Source organism: Cryptotermes secundus, unplaced genomic scaffold, assembly GCF_002891405.2.
Source record: "Cryptotermes secundus unplaced genomic scaffold, Csec_1.0 scaffold1265, whole genome shotgun sequence".
Taxonomy (NCBI): domain Eukaryota; kingdom Metazoa; phylum Arthropoda; class Insecta; order Blattodea; family Kalotermitidae; genus Cryptotermes; species Cryptotermes secundus.
In genome coordinates this window covers 9,766-31,683 of record NW_019723926.1, presented here as the reverse complement: position 1 = coordinate 31,683, position 21,918 = coordinate 9,766, and the positions used below count along the sequence as shown (strand labels likewise).

General features: G+C 41.1%; 1 protein-coding gene across 1 annotated transcript in view; it reads left to right on the top strand.

Annotated features, from left to right (window-relative positions):
- LOC111862196 overlaps nt 1–21,918 on the top strand; it is a 47,887-nt gene that overhangs the window by 23,493 nt on the left and 2,476 nt on the right. The window contains exons 3-10 of the mRNA XM_023847391.2: nt 4,182–4,210; nt 4,490–4,561; nt 4,656–4,718; nt 4,813–4,875; nt 9,622–9,679; nt 10,838–10,887; nt 11,132–11,191; nt 19,243–19,504. Coding sequence (XP_023703159.1) covers nt 4,182–4,210; nt 4,490–4,561; nt 4,656–4,718; nt 4,813–4,875; nt 9,622–9,679; nt 10,838–10,887; nt 11,132–11,191; nt 19,243–19,281 — 434 coding nt within the window. The 3' untranslated portion in view covers nt 19,282–19,504. The remainder of the gene's footprint in view (nt 1–4,181; nt 4,211–4,489; nt 4,562–4,655; nt 4,719–4,812; nt 4,876–9,621; nt 9,680–10,837; nt 10,888–11,131; nt 11,192–19,242; nt 19,505–21,918) is intronic.

Below are 21,918 nucleotides of genomic sequence, written 5' to 3'. Positions count from 1 at the left end.
GTACACATCATATGGCCTTTATCGCTCTCAACAATCTCGACAGACGTGAAACATCCTTTCCCTCAAGAGAATCCTACAAGCCACACCAGTTCTTCGTCATGTCATTGACGTCAATAGCCTGTCCTCAACCTACCGGTTTTGACTACCGCACTTCCTAGTGCTATTGACCTCAAGTTTCCTGTACTCACTGACCGTTCCCCCTCGCCCTTAGTCACACACCATATATGGCCTTAATCGCTCTCCACTGCTCCCATTGGTCCGTTCTCCTATATCTATGTTGTTTAAAAACTGAATAAAATTTCCGGATTTAGCCCTATATACAACTATTATATAGGTTGATAGTATTTTTATTGCACATAATTCAATATCTCGTTTTACACAAAATTTGTCGAAGTTAACACAGGAATAGTTAATAGAATTGTGAACAAAAATCCCAACTCAACCCTTTCTAAATTTTTTCCTGCAATACATAGTACCCATTTTGTAATGGTCAATATTACTGTACTGCCGTAAGTGGTGGGGGGGCTATGTAAATTCGTTAAACACTCAAACAACTGCCACTTTGGCTCGAGTCAGCTGTTCTCCTGAGAAGCTCAAGGGGTTGCAAGAAACTCTAAGGGAAGGTGTGTGCAAGTGAGGGATGAGAGGTCCATTGACGTTACATCACATTTCTCTCTATTTTATTCTATTCTTCTAACTCTATCTACATATATACATACAATTACTGCCGACGTCTGTCGGTTTACATTACGCTTAAATTTTTAATGCTCCATTACGGCGTAGTTACACTCAATTCACCCGCTTCCGAGTTCCTATACCTCTCTCTTTCTTTCCTTCCTAAGCCTGGTCCATCTAGTATTTATTCCTAGCTCCCTGGGGTTCACACTTTAATAATATTGTCACGTGTTGGGTATATAACGCGACAAATAACTTCACATCGTATTGTATATAGCGAATTTTATTTCACATTCGCTCTTACAATCACACAATTTACAAATTCACAATTACTGCCATCTGCAGTGTCACAAATATTAGACGGCAAATGCCAGAATAAAACTGAAAAATTGACTGCCTGGCTAACTCGTAATTCGTAACTCGAAAACTTGAGAACTCGTAACTAACTGCTTGATAACTCGGAACAAGCTGTGAATAGCTTTCGCTGTTCCTTATTTAGCCCCGTTCCGGACAATACAGAAAACAGCCACGTAGTAGGCACCACGGTTGCCTGGCGCCGTGTTGCTAGCAACGCTGTCGGAAGTTGTTTACTGCTGTGTAGCAACTGCGGGGTCCCGTGTTACGTCACCGCTGTTGACTCGCGTTGCATAGCGACCAGTATGCTGGGACTCGGCTAACTTCGGCTCCGCTCGGCGCGTCACGGCTGTAAGGGGGGAGAGGCGTCATCCATAGCGCAACACGTCACAATATCATACTTATAGTTCATGGCTATCGGAGTAGTTTCCACTTACTTGTTATGAACATTCTGGCGTACACGACCAACCAACACCCTCTCTGCGTCATCTCGGAGATAGCCTTCGGCCACACTCTATAACGATAGTAAGCCCCAAAATAATTCCTTCCTTGTGCTTTTATATTCCTCTTTTGCTATCTCACCGACTTCCTGGTAGGGTACACCTCCGCCGATTATGACGCCATTTTGTTGGGTGACTAACTCTCATTGGCTGCCTTTCGAAAGAGGGTTTGGGTTCCCTAGTCTACCGCCCTTTTCAACTCAGCGATTTCTTTATTGTTCCAGTGCCTTTCTGTTCCACGTTCGTCTAAGGCTTTCTTATCGTCAGCAATATTAAGCTGACACTGTAACTTTCTGATTAGCGTCCTCTTGCCTAACTGGTCTAACTTATATTTCTTTGCAAATCCTACTTCCTTGTACAGTTAATTATTCTATTTCTTAACCTTAACTTCTAAAAATTCTTATTCTTAATTAATATAAAAATGCATCCACTTGTACATAAATTTTGCGGCACAACAATTACAATTTTCGATCTCAAGAGAATTCAGATGATATTCTGTTAAGCAGATAACATGTGGGCAATCAGGATATAATGCACTTCTTAACTCACAGATTTTATTACTCAATCCTCTAGTGTTCTGATGAAAAATGCTAAAGTCAGAGGTGTTATCACACAGACAGGAATGATGTTAAGGTGACCACCTTTCACAGGTGGATTACACTCTTTATAAATGTTGAGATTTGTAGAAATGTTGAATTGAATTCCTATTGTCCGTAGGTGAATTTGACATAAAAACGTCATTCCTAATTACTGGTGGCCTCTCTTGTCTAGTAGAGGTTCTACATGGATCTCTCTTATCAATTAGCTGTTAGCAGCCGTAACCTAGCTACGTCCAGTGAGGACTAAAACAAACTGAGAAGAGTTAGTATGTACCGTGGTTATTTGTATTGTATGTAAATTAGTGTTAGAGATGTTTTAGGTTCATCAATTACCAATCTAAATCCCGTGCCTAGTCACCAACACACGAGATTGTTAATAGTATTTTCTTTCTTTAAAATCTCCTATATTTAAAATGGTCATTTAATATTACAAGTCCAGATATGTGTGTATGTATATATATATATGCTGTACTGCTGTAACAGGAGGGCTAAGGAAACCACTAATTACTTCCTCCATCGTTGCTTCATTGGCTAGGGGCACACTGTTCACAGGGCTTGTCAGGAGGGCGCAGGTGCGTAATGTGGTAAGGGAGGAAATCACAACAAAAACCCACATCCTCCCCCTATGCTACCCTATATTAGTATAAACNGTGTGTGTGTGTGTGTGTAAAGATCTTTACACATCCTTGCAGCTAGACACCCCCTCTGCAGCCTCTATATTACACATGTCTACCTATGCATCACTCCGTTGAGTCACTCTTACTCCCTGTACACTTTTCGTAACCTTCCTACTCATGTCCCATTGTGGGAGTTACACTTCAGTAATAAAACTACATTTGTTAAGCATGGCAATAAGTGTAGTTCCACTTTCTTTGCGTTGAGACTGCAGACGGATGGCGTGGCCCGGCACTTAGTCGGTGCTTCTTCCAGCATGACCTCCGGCGAAAACTGCGCCAAATTACTGTTTGAATAATCCCGATACTAATTTACTCCCCTGGTTATATACCTTTATTTTAGCTAACTCATTAATTTCCCGGAGGGTGCAAGTCCGCCAATAATGACGTATTGTCCCAAGTGTCTGGTTCTCTTTGGCTGGGATCCTTAGGGGTGGACACGCCCCCTTACGGCTATCCCACTTGGCTAAGCCTTTTTACCTCCAAACATTCCCCCAGCTCTCAAGTGTAGATTTTGTAGCGTTAGCATTTCGATATACATTCAACGTCATTATGCTGACAGGACATCGCGTCACAAGCCAATGTCCGTCTAACTCCATACGCAGAAATTCTTTGAGGTTCCTTAATCCTTCTTACATCCTCTTTCGTACGTCTTACAAGTATTTCCCAAAACTAATTCTACTCTAGCCAACATTTCCCCCTAAAATAAAAAAAAAAACTAAATACTCTTTTTAACATGTTACCGGGAGTCGACCTTCAGGGCACAACATATGCTTTAATTCTCATTCTCTTCAGAAACATTTTATATATGTTGTAAATCCTTACCAAGTCACTTCGCTCTTGCACACGTCATGCTGTGAATTGATTTCACCGCCGGCCTAACAGATTGGAATCTCTTCCTTTGCTACTTCATACAAGTTCAGTTCTACCTACAAAATATTTTATTCCCCAACTCAAGTTCCCAAAGAATGAGCGTAAAATTTTGCGTCTTTTTCCATGTGTGATTCATAACCCACAGATGAACATCCCCTTTCACCAGTGAGACTGTCAGTAGATGAATGTTCACTGATTATACTAGAATTCTAGGATTCAACACAAAGTATCCACAGTTATTAGCATACATAATTTGATATTAAATATGGGTTACAATTGGCCTTGACATAGCTCAGGTGGTTATTCGGCTCACCCACTGCGGCCCACTGGCTTCCATCCCAGACGTCTTGTCACATGTGAAGGGCAAAGTGGCACTGAGGTGAGCTGAGCTTGCCTTGCATTTCTAAAAGGAACAAATTGATAATAAGGTAACAAACAAGTCATATATTCGGAGTGTGAATGTGCATCTATGTAACATACTCATGTCGTTTTATTTTCTTTTTCAGTTATGGTATTTCTACGGAATGTGATCAAGGTAAGTTTCAGAGAAGCAACAATTTATGCGTAACCTGCAGTTAGCCTGTAAACTGCTGCTAAACAAGCAGTTATAGTTACATCGAAATGATGGATTGAAATGTTTTCTGAGAGAGAGAGATTGAGAGAGATTCATTCAGATTTCCTCAACAAGATTCTGAATATATATAACTGCCATATATTCAGAGAGGTAATTTTCAGAAACTCGATTACGTAATCAGTAGGCCAGTTGAAATTAGAATTAAAGCTCATATGACTCTTGTGCTGATGTGTGTTTCAGGAAAGATGTGGTCCTCTGTGTGTGGCGGTCGCTGTGGCCATTGCGGCTATATATTTCCTTCACTGTTTAATGGTAAGTTTCCTGACAGCTGATTCTTCACTTATCAAGCATCACTGTCTCTAGGCAATGGGTCGAATTAAAACAAACTTTCTGATATTTGTTGCAGGAAGGATACATCAGTCACACAACTCTCCATTTTTTGATCATATTTTTCCTAGCTGTACTAACGGTAAGTTTCTTGACAGCTAACTCTTCATTTACAAATCACCACTATCTCTAGGCAATGGGTCGAATTAAAACAAACTTTCTGATATTTGTTGCAGGAAGGATACATCAGTCACACAACTCTCCATTTTTTGATCATATTTTTCCTAGCTGTACTAACGGTAAGTTTCTTGACAGCTAACTCTTCATTTACAAATCACCACTATCTCTAGGCAATGGGCCAAACATTTCTGTTTAGTTCCTGGAAAGGAGAGGGATTATTCTATTATCCACACTGTGAAGTCCGTCAATGAGGACAACCCAGCCTCGTGAACGGTCCATACTAATGATTCCTCGAAGGGGTGTGAGGTCAGGGATCATTCTATTTACCACACTGTGAAGACCGGCCATGATGATCACTTATCCTCCTGTCCAGTCCGTACTGGTGATTCCTCGAACTGGTGTGAGGTCAGGGGTTATTCTATTATCCACACCGCGAATACCGGCCATGATGACCACTTATCCTCCTGTCCAGTCCGTACTGGTAGTTCCTCGAACTGGTGTGAGATCAGGGATTATTCTATTGTCCACACCGTGAAGTCCGTCCATGAGGGCCAACCATCCTCCTGTCAGGTCCGTACTGGTGGTTCATAATAATGATGTTAGGCGGCCCCTGGACACGCACTTCCATTCATTTTATTTACTTTTTTGTTGTCCCTTACTGCAGATGTCAGCAACTCAGACTGTATAGCACAAAACGGTAACACGATTAGAGAATCATGAATTTCAGAGCAAGCTAAAGGAAACTGCCGTGCACTGATAGCCCAAATAGTAATATAATTAGTGGCTCACGAATTTGACAGCAAGCGAAAGGAAGCTACTGTGGACTGATAGCTCTAAATGGTAACAAGATCATTGAAGCATGAATTTGACAGGAAGTGAAAGGAAGCTGCCGTGGACTGATTTTGTGTCTTATTCCGTCGTTTTCTTGAACTTTGGCAGCAAAGCCAGAAATTCCTCTGTCAGTATAGTCAATGTCCCGGCAAAAATTTAAACCGGACACGTCACAGTAAAAGTCAGAAGTGATGTAGCTTTGTAACAGAACAAACTGAGTTCTAGACTCGTGTTCTCGGAAGTGTTGGGTTTGAATCCCAACTGGGATAGTAGCTGTCTGACTCATATTGCTCAGACCATCAATGAAAATTCCGGGATGGTAGCTCAGATGTAACTGTCTCCTTCCAAATCCTCTGCAGTTCGTCATTCACCTATTAAATAACTTTGGACAGTATGCAGTTTGCAATAATGGAAGAGTCGTGGAGTGATCTGCAAAAGTTACCGCTGGCCGCAGTACATATAAATTGGTGACTGAGCATGAGGTTTGTAAAAGTTTCGGGGAAATCCCCAGTCAGAGGAAGGTAGTGAACATCTTGAAAATTAAGTGCACACATCGTACAAGATATCTGTGCACAGTTGATTTAAATTTAAGTTAAGGAATACAAGGGAGGAAATGTAAACTAAGAAAAAGTTCTGGGAAGAACTAATCGCCTAATTTCTTTTGATAGAAAATGATGCATCAGTAAATTCTTACATGGTTAGGCGTGTACTCCTTGTTGCGTGAATGTATTTATCAAGCCGTTGCTTAGCAACGATGAGGATGGATACATATAAACATATTCTGAAAGGTGGCTCACAACACAGGAGCTTGGAGGCCGTGTATTCGCTGTTCAGGCGACATGTCACATATATGCTTAGGTTATTGTTGAATATACTGGTATATCAACTAATCTCGAAAGTCTCATTTAGAAAGAAGGAAATAGGCTACGAAAGCTTTGCGACCATTGAACTAAGCTTGCACTTGTGTACCATGCAACTATTTCCTTTTTAGTGAAAATACCTATTCCAGAATCATAAATGTTCAGACTGTTACCTAAGTCTTAAATAGTGTTGTTCTCAGGATTCATAAATGGTGACTTTAGAATTTCCCCTGAATCTGTGTGCTGCGTTCGTTAACTATGTACCCTCTTTAGAGCAGAAAATTGCCATTCGAGAGAATCACCCATTGCTGGAATGGTTAAAAACAAATACGAGTAACTTTGAGACTTCTAGCAAATTTGTACTCCAATTTGAACAGACCCCACATACTACAACATAAATATTCTTCAGATCAATTAATGAAAGAGGGCTGAGTTTTCAGATGATAAAATTTAAACAACTTCTCTATGATTTCAACGACTAATAAGCAATAGCTAGAAAAGTTACATAACGGTATTTAAAATTTCAGAAGTACGTGACTGAGGGAACTTTACATTGAGTATTTTGAAGAATTACTTTGTAACTGTCCCTTCATAGGTTCAACTAATTCACATCACAGTGTCTCGATTGTCATTCGCAGTCTCTTCGTCGAAAAATTTAGAGTTCCTTATCTCCTTATGAGCATCTTTCACTTTCGGACCAGACCTCCTTAAATAGTTGCAATCCTTCAAAAAATTATAAAATTTTTCACTTTTTCGAACAGTAACAGACACTTTTACTTTTATTTAAATAATTTCAAAAGGCTCTTTGGCTTGCAGTAGTATTTCAGAAAATATTGCAAAAAGAAATTAAAGAAAGCCTTGAGGAATGTGATGAAATCCTGGAGCAGAAATACAAGTTTTCCGTTTCTAAGGAACTTGTTTCCGTCGCTTTGGAGCTATTCAAGCACCAAGCAAATCAATTGTGTTAACACTTTTCTTCTTGCTAATATTTCAAATCAAGTGCACGTTTTATTCTTCCCTTCCGAACTGCGCATGTTTTCTGAAACATACAGCGTTGTTTTCAATGATTTGGTTAGCAAACCTATATCCATAATAAATTTATATTTTATTTAAGCAACCTGTTGCTCCAATATAGTGCTTATTTTATATAATGTACATTTCCGTCACTAATACAACACCTTTAATTCTCCATTCATGACGATATTTTCGCCATGCATGGCCATCATGTTCGCTATGCTAAAACTGTTGCACTGCACAGTCTGCCACAACCTAAAATTAAAATTGCCACTAGAATTCAAATTATAATAGGTCATCCTATTGAATATATTAAAGACGTTGTTTCCAGTCTTCTTGTGGGACCTATTAGCGCAGTCTTCAGTGGCGTGGATATATTTGAGCCTTGTGTAGTTCATGGATGTTGTGTGAATGTTCATTTCTCTTATATGTCCCTTCGGTTTCTTGTCTTCGGTCTAAAAACATAAAAATTAGAATACAAGAAACTATAATTTTTCTGTGGTTTTTATGGGTGGGAAACTCGGTCATAGAGTCATAGAACATAGAGTCAGGGTGTTTGAGAACAAGGTGCTGAAGAGAATATTTGGACGGAAGAGAGATGAAGTGACAAGCGGCAGGTGAAAACTGCATAATGAGGAGTTCCATAACTGTACTCTTCAACAAATATAATTACAATGATCAGGTCAAGGAGGATGACATGGCCAGGGCATGTAGTACAAATGGGAGAGAAGAGAATTCATATAGGATATTGGTATGAGAGCCACAACCTTGCATGTACTTGGTATTGGTTCTGTTAACTATTGATATTTTAGTTTTACCATGAAGTGATCGGAGTTACATTCGACACCTCTATAGGATCGCACATCGATAAGGCTCCTTGCTTATCTTGCATCTATCATAACATGGTCAATTTAATTTCTTGTCCAACCATTGAAGATATCCATTTTTTCTTACGGAAAAGTCTTAGGTAAAAATGTACTACTTTTAAGCAAGTTTCCGGTGACTGGAAATCGGCCATCATTACTCTGTTGTTATTACATTTATCATGAAGGTTATGGTGTCCCACGTGTTGTACGTACTACAGGATCTTTTCCTGTCTTCGTCTATGCACCCCCCATCATAAATTGGACGCCATGTCTTACTGATGTTGCCCTTCATATGGAGATGGCATAAAGACTCATCTACTGACAATTATTGGGTTTTGGACTTTGTCCATCTTCCAGTATTCTAGTAACTAGAAAACACCTTCATTCCAGCAATTCCTCCATCATCATAATCACCTGGGGGAGGTACAATAGGCCAATCAGTGGCGGCAGTGCCGAGGAGACTCAATTAGGACTCCATCCCCACACTTACTTACTTACTTACTTACTCATGGAGCTGAGTCCTTCTGGAGGAGCCCCCAATTCTGCAGCTACTCAAGAATTTCCCAGCATTCTATGGAACCCGAAGGCTCATTACCATCTTCACAAGAGCCCTCCACTGGTCCCTATCCTGAGCCAGATCTACCCAATCCACACCATCCCATCCTATCCCTCTAAAATCCATTTTAATATTGTCCACCCACCTACGCCTTGGTCTTCCCTGTGGTCTTTTTCCTTCTGGCTTTCCCACCAATATCCTATACGCATTCCTCGCCTCCCCACACGTGCTACATGCCCTGCCAACCTCGTCCTCCTTGACTTGATCATTCTAATTATACTTGGAGAAGAGTACAATTTATGAAGCTCCTCATTATGCAGTCTTCTCCAACCTCCTGTCACTTCATCCCTTTTTGGTCCAAATATTCTGAACACCCTGTTTTCAAACACCCTCAGTCCATGTTCCTCCCTTATTGTCAGAGACCAAGTTTCACACCCATACAGGACTACAGGCAAAATTATAGTTTTGTATATTCTAATTTTTATGTTTTTGACAACAGACGAGAAGACAAAAGGTACTGGACTGAATGGTAGCAGGCATTACCCCGAGTTCAATCGCCTCTTAATTTCCTCCTGAATCAGGTTTCAATCTGTTATCGTTGTTCCCACACTAGGTGGATTAAAAAATTAATTAACTAGAAACATAACTTTTCGGAAACCAGACGTGTTTCCGTCCTCAGGTGGGGAAGGACACCTCTGTTTGGTCCCTTACATAATTTCTTTTCATATATTGTTTCAGATCAAAATTGGAAGTAGACATACCACCGTACTGGAAATTTTGCTTAGATGTGTTCACAGTAAGTAACATACATTCTGTAACTCGTAATCACAAATGATTATAATAGTCCCTGGTTTTATGAAAACCATCAGTTATTTAAATAGATTATTGAAGTGGAAAATATTAAACTACTTGTAAAATAGTTAACCAGAATCGACGACGAAACTATTCAATCGCATTATAAGAGAGGCCTTTTAACTTCATTGGTGGAATTAGCAAAATGTTGTCTGGGTCTTTGGATAGTGAACACACAACATATTACACAGTCAAAATTTCGGATTTAGAAATGGAAGAGGCTGATTTCTTAACTTTCCAAAGAACAGGTAACAGTCGTAAAATCGACTTTAAGATGTATACGACATTACAAGACGTATTTGAAAAGAGGAATGTACGATCGTATGAGTTGGCGAATAATAAACACGGTGATAAGATAAAATATATACATCCTCACCCATGCTGCTTGTTGTAAATGAGCATTCGGCGCAACTAGACAGAGCTTCGGGCATACTCTAGCCACATGTTATTGCACAAGCTCAAATCATGAATCAGATAAAATTAAATCAAGCTGACTTCCCCACTGACTTGACATTTGTCTTCCTCTAACATATCATTTGATTTCAATGTGTACCATGTTTTGCCCTTACCAATTAAGATAAAAAATACCGAGTTAAAACTTGCATGTATATTGTCAGAAAGTCAGTATTTGTTAATAGATATAGCTAAGCAGTATTACTCTAGGTTAAGTGTAGACGAATTTAAGGAATGTAAGCTGACAACAGACATCGGCCGTGCAAAGAAAATTACCCTGTGCATGTAAAGCATTTAGACAAAGAACATGGAGCCTAACTGCTTCAGTCCATTGGAAGCATACCTAGCAGTTGTACTCAGAATATAACAGGACTGAATCAAACGCTGTGGACCCAGCTGGGTAATAATGAATGGTTAGGTGCTGCTCCACAAGTGCGTACACTCGAAGTGTGTTCGGCGCAGGAACAAATTGACATTACGGTGACAAGTCAGGAATTAGGTTGTAAGTGTATATCTGTGTAGCATACTGAGGTCATTTTATTCTCTTCTCAGATTTAATGAAACAACTAGATCCAAAGATTGTCAAAATGAAATATTTGATTGTATATCTGTGTAGCATACTGAGGTCGTTTTATTCTTTCTTTTTTAGGAATCACAAGTGAGATCATGGAAACATCTAAGAAAATTCATGAGGACTGGGTAAGTTTCAGAAAAGCAGTAAGGAATTACCGTTCCTTTGCATGACATTATATTTTTAATTAAATGGTGTATTGAAATGTTTTCTAAGAGAGAGAGAGAGAGAGATTCACTCAAATTTCCTGAACAGGATTAGGTAAATAATGAATCGCCATATATTCTTAGAGGTAAATTTCATGATCTCAGTCAGTAGGCAAGTTTCAATTAGGATTAAATCTCATGTGGCTCCTGTACTGATGTGTTGCAGGGTATCGTTGGCGTTTATGTGTTCCTTGTGATTTTGACGTGGCTCAAAGACGTCATCCTTGTAAGTATCATGACAGTTGACTCGTCACTTACCAAGCATTACTGTCTCTAGGCAATTGGTCAAATTAAAGAAAAATGTAGTTCAGTCTGCCAGGTCAAGTCTCCCTGCGGGGAGATTTCACTTTCTCACCCAGACTCTTTAAATAGTTGAAGTTTATCAACAAGGAAAGGGCAGTGATAGCGTATTCGATATAGCGACTTTATACAGGCCGGATGACCTAGGGGTCAGAGTTAAAATTCTGGTAGGGTCTTTCCTCAACAGCATCCAGACCGGCTGCGGGGCCCACCCAACCTACAATCCAATGGGTACCTGGGGCTCTTACCCCAGGAGTAAAACGGCCGGGGTGTAAAGCTAATCACTCACCTCCAACTAATGCCGAGGTCAAGAATACCTGGGTCTATACATCCACTCCCCATACGTCTTCATGGCGTAGTGTTTAATTTCTTAAGCACATGGACAACTTTACTTTACCTTACGCTCCTAGGAGGAGCCTTTTGTATAACATATCCTGCACTGTTGAACGTGGAATTTGTAACTGCAAGCTAGCAGCAAGAATTGATTTGCACGGACTTCGCTGAAATGTCACTTTAATGCGATTGACATTTTCTTCAGAGGTCCGTGTCTTTCTAGGAGATTTTACTCGCAACAGACTACCTGTAGTCTTCAGTTTTTGTACCAGAACCGAATGCTTTTCTGTGTAGGATGTTGATGTCCTTATTGTGTTCTGAAACAACGCTGGACAGCTGTGAGAAATTGCAACTCTGGTAGCCACAACAAGAATTGAACCTGTACCTGTGGTGTCGATATTGCTACCGATTAATACAGAGGTCGCGGAAGGTAATCAGGTGGCGCATGCGCGCAAGCTGGTCATGAGTTATTTATTCCGTTGACATAAACCGGATACATATATGAAAATTAGTTTCCGAGATATACATTTTTATTTTGGATACATTTGAACCGGACTCCCTGGACAAGGGGCCAGCCCGCCGCAAGGCCACCACCCACACACAGACAACCATACCCCGAGCGGTACCAGAACCCACGATCCCAGCACTCGAGCGGGTGAAGACGGCCCACGCCCCGGACCGCTCGACCACCGTGATCGGTAAATGAGGAACTGGTGCTCAATAATAATTCAGTTAAATTCTTATTTATTTGCGTGCCAACCCAACAGCCCAAGGACCAGTTACACAGTGAGCACGAGCGAAAGAAACAAACAAACATATACAAAGCACAAATCAAAGTAAAGTAATAATAATAAGCTATTAAAAATAAAATTATCTCTGAAATATTAAGAAATATTTATTTACTGTGAAATGCGATAGGAGAAACCAAAATTTAAGAAAACGGGAGTAAGTAAACTATGACAAGGCAACATAAAATTAAATTAAATTATATACAAGGTATGTCCCAAAAGTTATGAAATATATATATTAAATTTATTGATGATATCGGTACAAAGTGTTAATATTCCTCAAAGTACGGTCCATGAGCATCTACACATTTTTTCCACCGACTCTCCCATGCCCGGTACGTCCCCTCAAAGGCCTCGACGGGAACCTCATTTAAAGCTGTTGTCACGGCCGCTTGGATAGCCTGAATGCTTTCAAAATGGCGTCCTTTGAGTGCATTCTCAATGAGGTTCAATTTCCACACGTTCCTTCAATTCACTCGCGATCAACACTCGATTGGCCTTTTGCTCGGCCGTCAACAATCTGGGGAACAGCTTGGCGCACACCTTTCGCATGTTCAATTCGTCCATAAAGATGCGATGCACAACGGTTTTTAGAATGTTCAGAGTGTCGGCTAACAACCGGACAGTCATTTGACGTTCAGTATTCAACAAATCACGCACATGAGTCACATTGTCATCGGTTTGGCTTCTTGATGGCCGTCCAGAGCAGGGGTCATCTTCCACTCCTTCCTGGCCCTCCTTAAACATCTTCACCCACCTTGTAACTTGCACATATGATAGAGAAGACTCCCCGTAGGCTTGCTTAAACAGTTCGTGTGTTTCGGCAGCTTTTTTTGTTGAGCTTTGTGCAGAACTTGACCGCCCAACGTTGTTCGAAAGTATCCGCCATCGCGCGCTGTGACGCGGTCACAAAACACAGATGCACTAAATCAGCGATGCTGACGCCTCCGATGCTCAAACAGACTGACTTTTGGCTCGCTGTGAAGCTAAAGATCTGCCCCCCTAACCCAACCAGTTCCAGCGCCCTCCGACCAATAGGAGCGCGGGAAAGAAATATATTTCATGACTTTTGGGACACACCTTGTACTCTCGCGGTAGCGTAGTTAGTTGAGGCACTATGCTACAAGTGGGAAGGTTGTGGGAAGGTCCCGATGATGTCATTGGATTTTTTCAATTGACCTAATCCTTCCAACTGCACTACGGGCCTCGGGTTGACTCAGCCTCTAACAGAAATGAGTACCAGGAATTTTCCTGGGGGGTAAAGTGCCGCCGGCGCGTAAGGCTGACAACCTTGCCGCCATCTTTGAGCCGATTGTCTAGATAATGTGGGACCCTCATCGTCTCACAACACTATTGCCTTCACGGCCGGTTATAGGGCTAGTTTAATCATTTTACTCTTTAAATGAGCCCAGAATAGACGTAATTGGTAGCTTATATTGAAGACTGCATACCGCAACGAACTAGTCCGACCTAAAATTCGAATCCCTGATGAGTTCACTGGATTCCTCAACTGACCCAATCCCTCCAGCTGCGCCCGGGGCCTGTGGTTTAACCCAACCTCCAACTTAAACGAGCACCAGGAATCCCTTTGGGCGCAAAGGCGGCCGGTGCGTAATGCTCAAAACCCCCACCGCCATCCGTGAGCCAGCCGTGCAGAAAATGTGGGAGCCTCGACGTTTTATCACCCTATGAGCCACCACGGTCGGCCACATGGACAACTTCAAGCTTTATTTACATTTATGTCAAGTGTCTGTTAATGTTTTGTCAACTTGTCCGGTTAATTAGTGTAATGTGTCAATGTCTCTCCCACATTTAATTACATGAGACACACATAATGACATTCAATTAGCTTTGAGACACCACATTTATGGACGAAATATAAGAATATCTTTAGGTATTGATCTCACTGTGCAGTTTTTTTTTATTTCTCTGCGAATTTACAATCTACTCACTACATTAAGGAGCAATAAGTAACCAGCGTCGATGCTCTTAAACACAATTGATGCTAGAATTTATTGCTTAGCCTAATTTTGTCTTTTCGGAAGGTCGGATGGCGACTGTCTCTTCAGTCTCCGTACAACATTGGGAGGGTTTCTTATTTCTTCATTTAATCCTTGTAGTCGTTGTTTGTAGAGTAGAGCTAATCTTCGTATCTCGTCTGTTACATATGTGACTTGCAGGTCGTTGTGGAGCGTTAGATTGGAGACGTACCAGGGTGCGTTGGTGACTGTTCGTAGAACTCTGGACTGTAGCCTTTGGATCATTTGTGTATTTGATGGCTTTGCACAGCCCCACAGTTGAATTCCATATGTCCATATAGGTTTAATTATGCATTTGTACAGTATCAGCTTGTTCTTTAGGGATAATTTTGATTTATGGTTCATGAGCCATGACATTTCACGGAGTTTCATGTTCATTTGTTGACGTTTGGTTTTAATATTTTTTTGCCATGTTAATTTTTGGTCCAAGTGAAGTCCCAAGTATTTTACCTCGGATTGCACAGGAAGTGGTCTGTTCTGGATGGAGACTTGCGGGCGTGTTGTTTTTCTGGTGGTGAATGTTGTCTGGACTGAATTTTGCCTGATTAATTGTAATTTTCCATGTGGTGGCCCATTGTTCAAAGAGATCTAAGTGGTTTTGTAAGTATTGTGATGCTAGTTGAGGATCTCTGCTTGTTGATAGTATGGTCGTGTAGTCGGCAAAAGTTGCTATCATTGTTTTTTCTGTGGAGGGCAGGTCTGAGGTGTAAATTAGATAGAGTAATGGTTCCAGCACACTTCCCTGTGGTACGCCGACATTCACTGAGTAATTGTTTGAGTATGTTGTATTGTATTTGACTTGAAAGTGTCTTTCTGTAATGTAAGATTTTAATAATAGGAAATATGGGGTAGGAAAAAACTTTTTGATTTTATATAGTAGACCGGAGTGCCATACTTTATCAAATGCTTGGGTTAGGTCAAGAAATGCCGCTGTGCAGAAGGATTTTTCCTCGAGACTTGCTGCGATTTTATTTACTATTCGGTTTGTTTGCTGTACTGTCGAGTGATGTTTCCTGAATCCAAACTGGAAGTCAGGAATGACAGTTGGTAGATCTATGTCGATGCTTATTCTGGAGAGGAGTAGATTTTCGAATCATTTTAATGGTGTTGGCAGTAGGCTGATTGGTCGATGAGAACTGACTTCGTTAATAGTTTTGCCGGGTTTAGGCACCATTATGATCTGGGCAAATTTCCATATTATCGGAAAATATGCTAGTCTGAGCATACTATTGTAAATGGTTGTTAATAATACTAATCCTTTCTTTGGAAGTTGTTTCAGTATGGCGCTTGTAATAAGATCATATCCTGGGGCTTTACGTAGATTGAGGTTTTTAATTTGTCGTCTTACTTCTTTGGGAGAGATTGGTTTAATTGGTAGGGACATTTGGCAAGGTATTTCAAGGAAGGATTCTGGTGGAAGTGGGGTGAATACTTGTTCAAGGTGTTCAGCAAATACTTTCGCTTTTTCCCTGTCGCTTCTTGCCCAGCTTCTGTCTGGTTTCCTTATTGGCGGAATTGGCATTTGTGGTCTTTTATATTTTTTAGTCGCCTTCTAGATAGTGTGGTCGTCTACAGATGGGGATGTAATGTAATGCTCAAAAGATGAGTTTCTTATGTTTTTTGGTGTATTATGTAGTTTTCTTCTTAGTCTATTGAAGTTTAGTCTATCCTCATTGCTTCTTGTTCTATGCCATCTACTTCTTGCTCTGCGTTTTTCTGTTACTAGTTTTTTAACAAAGAGTGGAATATTGTCCACTTCTCTGAGTTGCTCCATTGTTACGGGTGTAGAGTACCAAGCAGCTTGCTGTATTAGATTTGTAAGATTTTGTACGGCTTCGTCCAATTCATCTGTATCTTTAATTCTTATTTTCTAGGTGGTTGTGGAAACTATTCCAGTCAGTGTTTTTACTAAAGAGAGTTGGGATAGACAGTTTGTTAATTATGTGTGAACTAAGGGTTGCTATAACTGGTGTGTGGTCTGACGAGAGTTCAAAGTTGGGTTCGACTTGGATATAATTTGACGTCACTCCTTTGTTAGTGAAGAAGTCTAGTAGATCTGGCAGCTTGTTGGGGTCGGTTGGCCAGTATGTCGGCACGCCAGTACTTAGGTAGTTGCAGTTCTGTTGAATTAAGGCCTTTAGAAGATTTCGTCCCTTTGGAGTTGTAAATCTCGCACCCCTTGCCGTATTTTTTGCATTCAAATCACCGCCGATTAGAAATTTGTTGCCTTGAGATTGTAGGAACTCAATGTATTCTTCTGTAGATATGGAGTGTCTCGGGGGACAGTATATTGCGGTAGTTGTAAAGGGCCATGGGCTTGCATTTATTTGAATATTTGCAGCTTGGATTTTGGGTGTTTGGTAATGAGGTAGCTCATGGTGTGGAATTGTGCTTCTAATAATGACAGCTGCTCCGCCGTGCGCTGTATCGTCGGGGTGAGGGATTTGGTAGATCTTGTATGATTGGATTTTGAGCATTGTTCTTGTAGTGAAATGGGTTTCTGATATCAATGCTACATCTATTTTGTGTAGATTAAGGAAGTTCTCCAATTCTAGTTTATGTTTTAATAGCCCGTTGGCATTCCAAAGGGCGAAGCGTATAGATTGGCATTTGGATTTAGCGGAGTTTATTGATGACAGTGCTCAACATGTTTAGTATCATGCTGTTTTGGTTAATTAGTTGACTAAACATTGCTTTGAACTCATTTAAAAACGTAGTTAGTTCTTCGGTGATGTTAACATTTGCTGGTTGTTGATTTTGCGTTACTGCTTGTGAGTATGGCATTCGTTGATTTGGAAGCATCTGAATCAGGGGTTGATTGGGGTTTAATTGAGGGAACTGTTTGTTGTCATTTATATTGATGTTTACATTTTGTTGCGTGGTGTTCCGATATTGTTGATGCTCCTTGTGGTTTCTAGCTTTTTGTAGTTTTAGATATATATTGCATCCCCTGTAGTTAGCTGGATGTGCTCCTCCGCACAGTCCACATGTTGCTGGGGTGTTGGGGTTCTTCCTGCACATAGTCGTGTTATGGTCGCCTCCACATTTTACACACATGAACGGTCTGCTGCAGTAAGTTTTCGTGTGGCCATAGTTCGGACATCTAGTGCACTGGCCAATGATGTTCTTTTTCCTTGGGGCTTCAACTGTTATTATGGTATTGCATATGAAGTCTATGTTTTATATGGTTTTATTATTTTCTTTGGGTTCTAGGTCCACAAAATGCATTAGAAGGGGCTCCTTGGTCGCACGATGTCGTATATTTTTCACATTGCGTACTGTATGGCCGTGTTTCACTATTTTCTGTTTAATAGTTTCCGCTGGGATTGAGGGATGAAGATTTCGAATGACCACTCTGTAGGCCCTTTCTTCTCCGATTTGGTAGGTGTGAAATACAATGTTGTCCTGTTGGAGCAGTTTGATTAGTTTTCGATATGAGTCTGATGTGCTTGCATTGACTCTTATTGTACCATTTGATAGTGTCTTGCAATAGTATTGCTCTTCTTCAACTGCTGTTGTAAGATATTCTACCATTTTATTGTAGTTAGTGACCCCGTAGATGAAAATTGGTGGTGGCTTATGGTTGACTGTTATATTTTCGGAGTTTGTTGGCGTTTTGTTAGTACGGTTAGATAGTGAGTCTACTTCTGAGGGCTGGGTGAACTTTTCAAATCTGTTTTGGGTTTTAATTTGGAAAGGGACTCTAACCTGTGTTACTTCCAGTGATGGTTTATTTCTGTTCCTTTTCTATAGGACCTGACAAGGCTGCTTATTTGCTGATTCCATTTCTGTTTCAGGCATTTCTTCGATGTCGTTTTCTGAATCCTCTTCAGTTGGAAGGAATATACTAGTTGACTGTTCTAGTAGGTGTTGGTTGGTTTGTTGATGTATTTGTGGAATGTTGGTTGAGAACGTTGGGCAGTTTGTTTGTTGAATCGGCATCACATATTGGCTAGATTGTGGTATTTGCTGCACTGGTATTTGATTTTCAGGTGGTTGGTGAATTGTTTGCAGTGATGATTGTTGCATTATTTGTTGAGGGATCGTGTTGTAGCACCCTCCAGGGCTGCACCCATATATGGGTTGTGGTAACGGGAATATTTTTATTTTTATGTCTGACTATCGTCACTGGTACGATTATCGTCGGCACTGAGTGATCGCTTCACTACAAAATCACTTCTTTAAAATAAAGTCACTGTTCTGACCTTTAAGCTTTAACTGATCACAACATAACACTGACCCCACGTGGGCCCACACTTGACGACCCAGTCGTCTATCTACTGACTTAACAAGCTCAATACAAACACTGTTACACGGAGCAACGGTCGATGCACGTCCGCTTCGCTCGGTGAGTAACGACGATCTTCCACTGTGCAGTTCAGCTGGAAACCAGACACTCGTGCAATTTGTTGTCCCTCCTTTGTAAGCTACATACTTTTAGAGCTGTGAGTTTATAAACGAGTATTGGAGACCTAACGCTCTTATTTGCATGTAGAGAAACATGCAATCACTGCTTCGTGCCAGAACTGTGGGCTACGTGACTGAAAGTTGTCAGTTCCAGATAGGAATACTTACTGAACCTTGTAATGGAGTTGTTCAAAGATCTCCATTTTAGATGCATTCTATGCACAGAGCATAAAATACTTGTAAGTCAACGCATTTCAGCTTCGTAACAATTAAAGGATTCCAAGTCGACACTTGAACTTGGAAGCTCGCCTACAGAATAACCTTCAGAATGACAAGCTGAGAACTGAACATGTGTTTTCCAATGTCCTGTACAAGTCCATTAATCATTCTAACTTAATTTATATTTTCAGGACATACTGCTTCAAACAGAGAGTCGTCAGGGGTGTTAGAGTGGTTGCCATCCCTGAACCTAGGGCCGTAGCCAACGAGGCGGCCCACCAGATTCAGGGACGGCAGGTGCCGGGCCATGATAATGAAGGGCGCCAGGGGCCGGCCCAAGATAATCAGGGACGCCAGGGGGCGGGCCGCGAGAATCAGGGACAACAGGCTGGACCGCGAGAATCAGGGACAACAGAGGCAGGGGCACCAGAGGCCTCAGTGACGTTAATGAAAGTAAGTAAAGTAAATGTATCCCTGTAAAAGGCCGTGGAGGCCCATAGGGTTGTGAGATGTTGAGGTTCCCACATTTTCTAGACAGTCGACTCATAGATGGCGGTAAGGTTATCAGCCTTACGCTCCGGCCGCCCTTTAACCCCAAGAACATTCCAAGAATACTCCTGGTACTCATTTCTGTTAGAGGCTGGATCAACCAACTTCGCTACCACGTACCCCCTTGGAAATATTAAGTAAATTAAAAAATTCAATGACCACAACGAGACACGAACCTGTGACTTTTCGGCCGCAGCAGAATGCCCCAACCAACCACGCCACTTCGTGACCCTCGGGTCATTTGTATGAAGGATGAAATAAAGGCCGGAGAGAGTCGCGTTTGCATGAATTTCATTCAGCGCTTCTGCTACAGGTGGGGAGGTTCAACTGGCCGGAGGGTGACTTCACATAGTTAGATCCTGACTGTTTGGATATCACACTCGTGAGAAATCAGAACAGAAAGCTCTGATCCACATACTAATAACTTTAATTAACCGCAGTAGTCTGTTACATGCAATTGAACTGAGTTACGGTTACTTAGATTATCCGGCACCACTGACATGCGAGAAATCGGGTTACCGTTAATGGGGGAACACAGTGTATAATGAGAATCAAAATTTCTTAATTTTTACTTTCTACAAGTTTAATTTCATTTAGCACTCTGAACACTGGAATGCGACTGTGTGAAAAATATGATATGTCTACAACCCGAAGGCAAGTTTATGGCTTGTCTGCGTGTAATTTTGTTGTTGGCTCATAACTCTCGACATTCAGGCGCAAGGTACCAAATATGGCTTCTAACAATAGACGAAACAGGACAGCCAACAATGGTCTGTTCAAAACCAAAATGTCACTACAGCTCAAATAGGATTCGAAGAGTTCATAAAGCCGCTACAAGGTGATTGCGGTCACATGTCCTAATCAAACTGTTCGCTGGTGTTCTTTTTAAAGAAGAATAACCTACCGGGATTCGAACCTTAGTTTTCTCTTACATGTGGTAAAGTGAGACAGAGTCTTCTTGGCATTTTGGTCATTACTCGACCTATTGTAACAGACTGGATGATAAATGAGTACGAAAAATTATGGTGGAATGAGAATTGGCAGGGGAAACCGAAGTAATGTGAGACAACCTGAGCCAGTGTCACTTTTTCCTCCAAAAATCCCACAGTATCTCACCTGAGAGTGGCGAGGAAAGTTGGAGTTCTGATGCTGAAATTGAGAAACAGCTGTTCAATGACACAGATTCGGACTGCTATTCAACCGATTCTGAGAGTGGCGAGGTCGTTCGGCCATATGACGTCCGTAGATTACATTAGATCACGCAGGAGGGAAGGCTGTCACCTTATAAAGGTTGTGACCAAAGATCATGTAAATAGAACAGCAATTTTTATTTTAAATTTAATTTAAAAAAATCTTAACACGCGTGGAATGCGCGATATCATATGATGTCGATCGGCCCTTTGGCCTTACTTTTAACGTCATATGACATCGCTAGATTACATTAGATCATGCAGGAAGGAAGGCTGTCTCCTTATAAAGGTGGTGACCAAAAATCATGTAAATAGAACAACAATTTATATTTTTAATATAACATTTAAAAAAACCTTACACACGTGGAATCCGCGACATCATATAATGACGTTCGGCCAGCTGCCCTAACTTTTAACATCATATGATGACGTTCGTCCAATAAAGGTTAAAGAAAACGAATTTCAGTGGTGCTGGTGGTCTTGGGGTAAGATATCAGCTTAGTGTTCAGAAGGTCCTGGTTCAAAACCAGTAGGATTTTTGTGAAATAAAATGGAAAGAAGTTAGGAGATACGGTAATGGAGGAGGGAGAGATAGAGTGAGGGACCGGGGTGAGGGAAGATTTTTCCTTTTTTTTTTGCTGCCGCTCATTAAGACACTCAACCTAAGCGGGTTTTATTAAAATCCACATGGGATCAAAAAGAAAAAAAATTGGCCTACCGTCCACCCACCAACCACCCGCCCTTAGGGGATGACTTTCACTTAATCATTTGAGACCAAGTTCTATGAACGGGAATTAGCAACAAATTTTATAATAACTGCAGCGCATTCTGTTGACTAAAATGTCATGGAAAGCCACGAAGTGAAGTATACAATGTAACATCTTAGTTTCGTATGTCCTGAGTTACTGGGCTGTGCCAAGCCGCTCCTCCAAAAATTCATTTTATAGGCCTAGGGCGCCATTCGCTGAGGATGAGATCACGGAAGCGTGGCACCCCACCCATGCCCACCCTTACGGTCATGTAGGATTGTAATCGCTTGATACCAGGCTACATTACCTAGAGTTAACAAAAATTAATAAACCCTGCAGTGCCATCTGCGGATTGAAACCTGAACCTGTGGAGTAATGT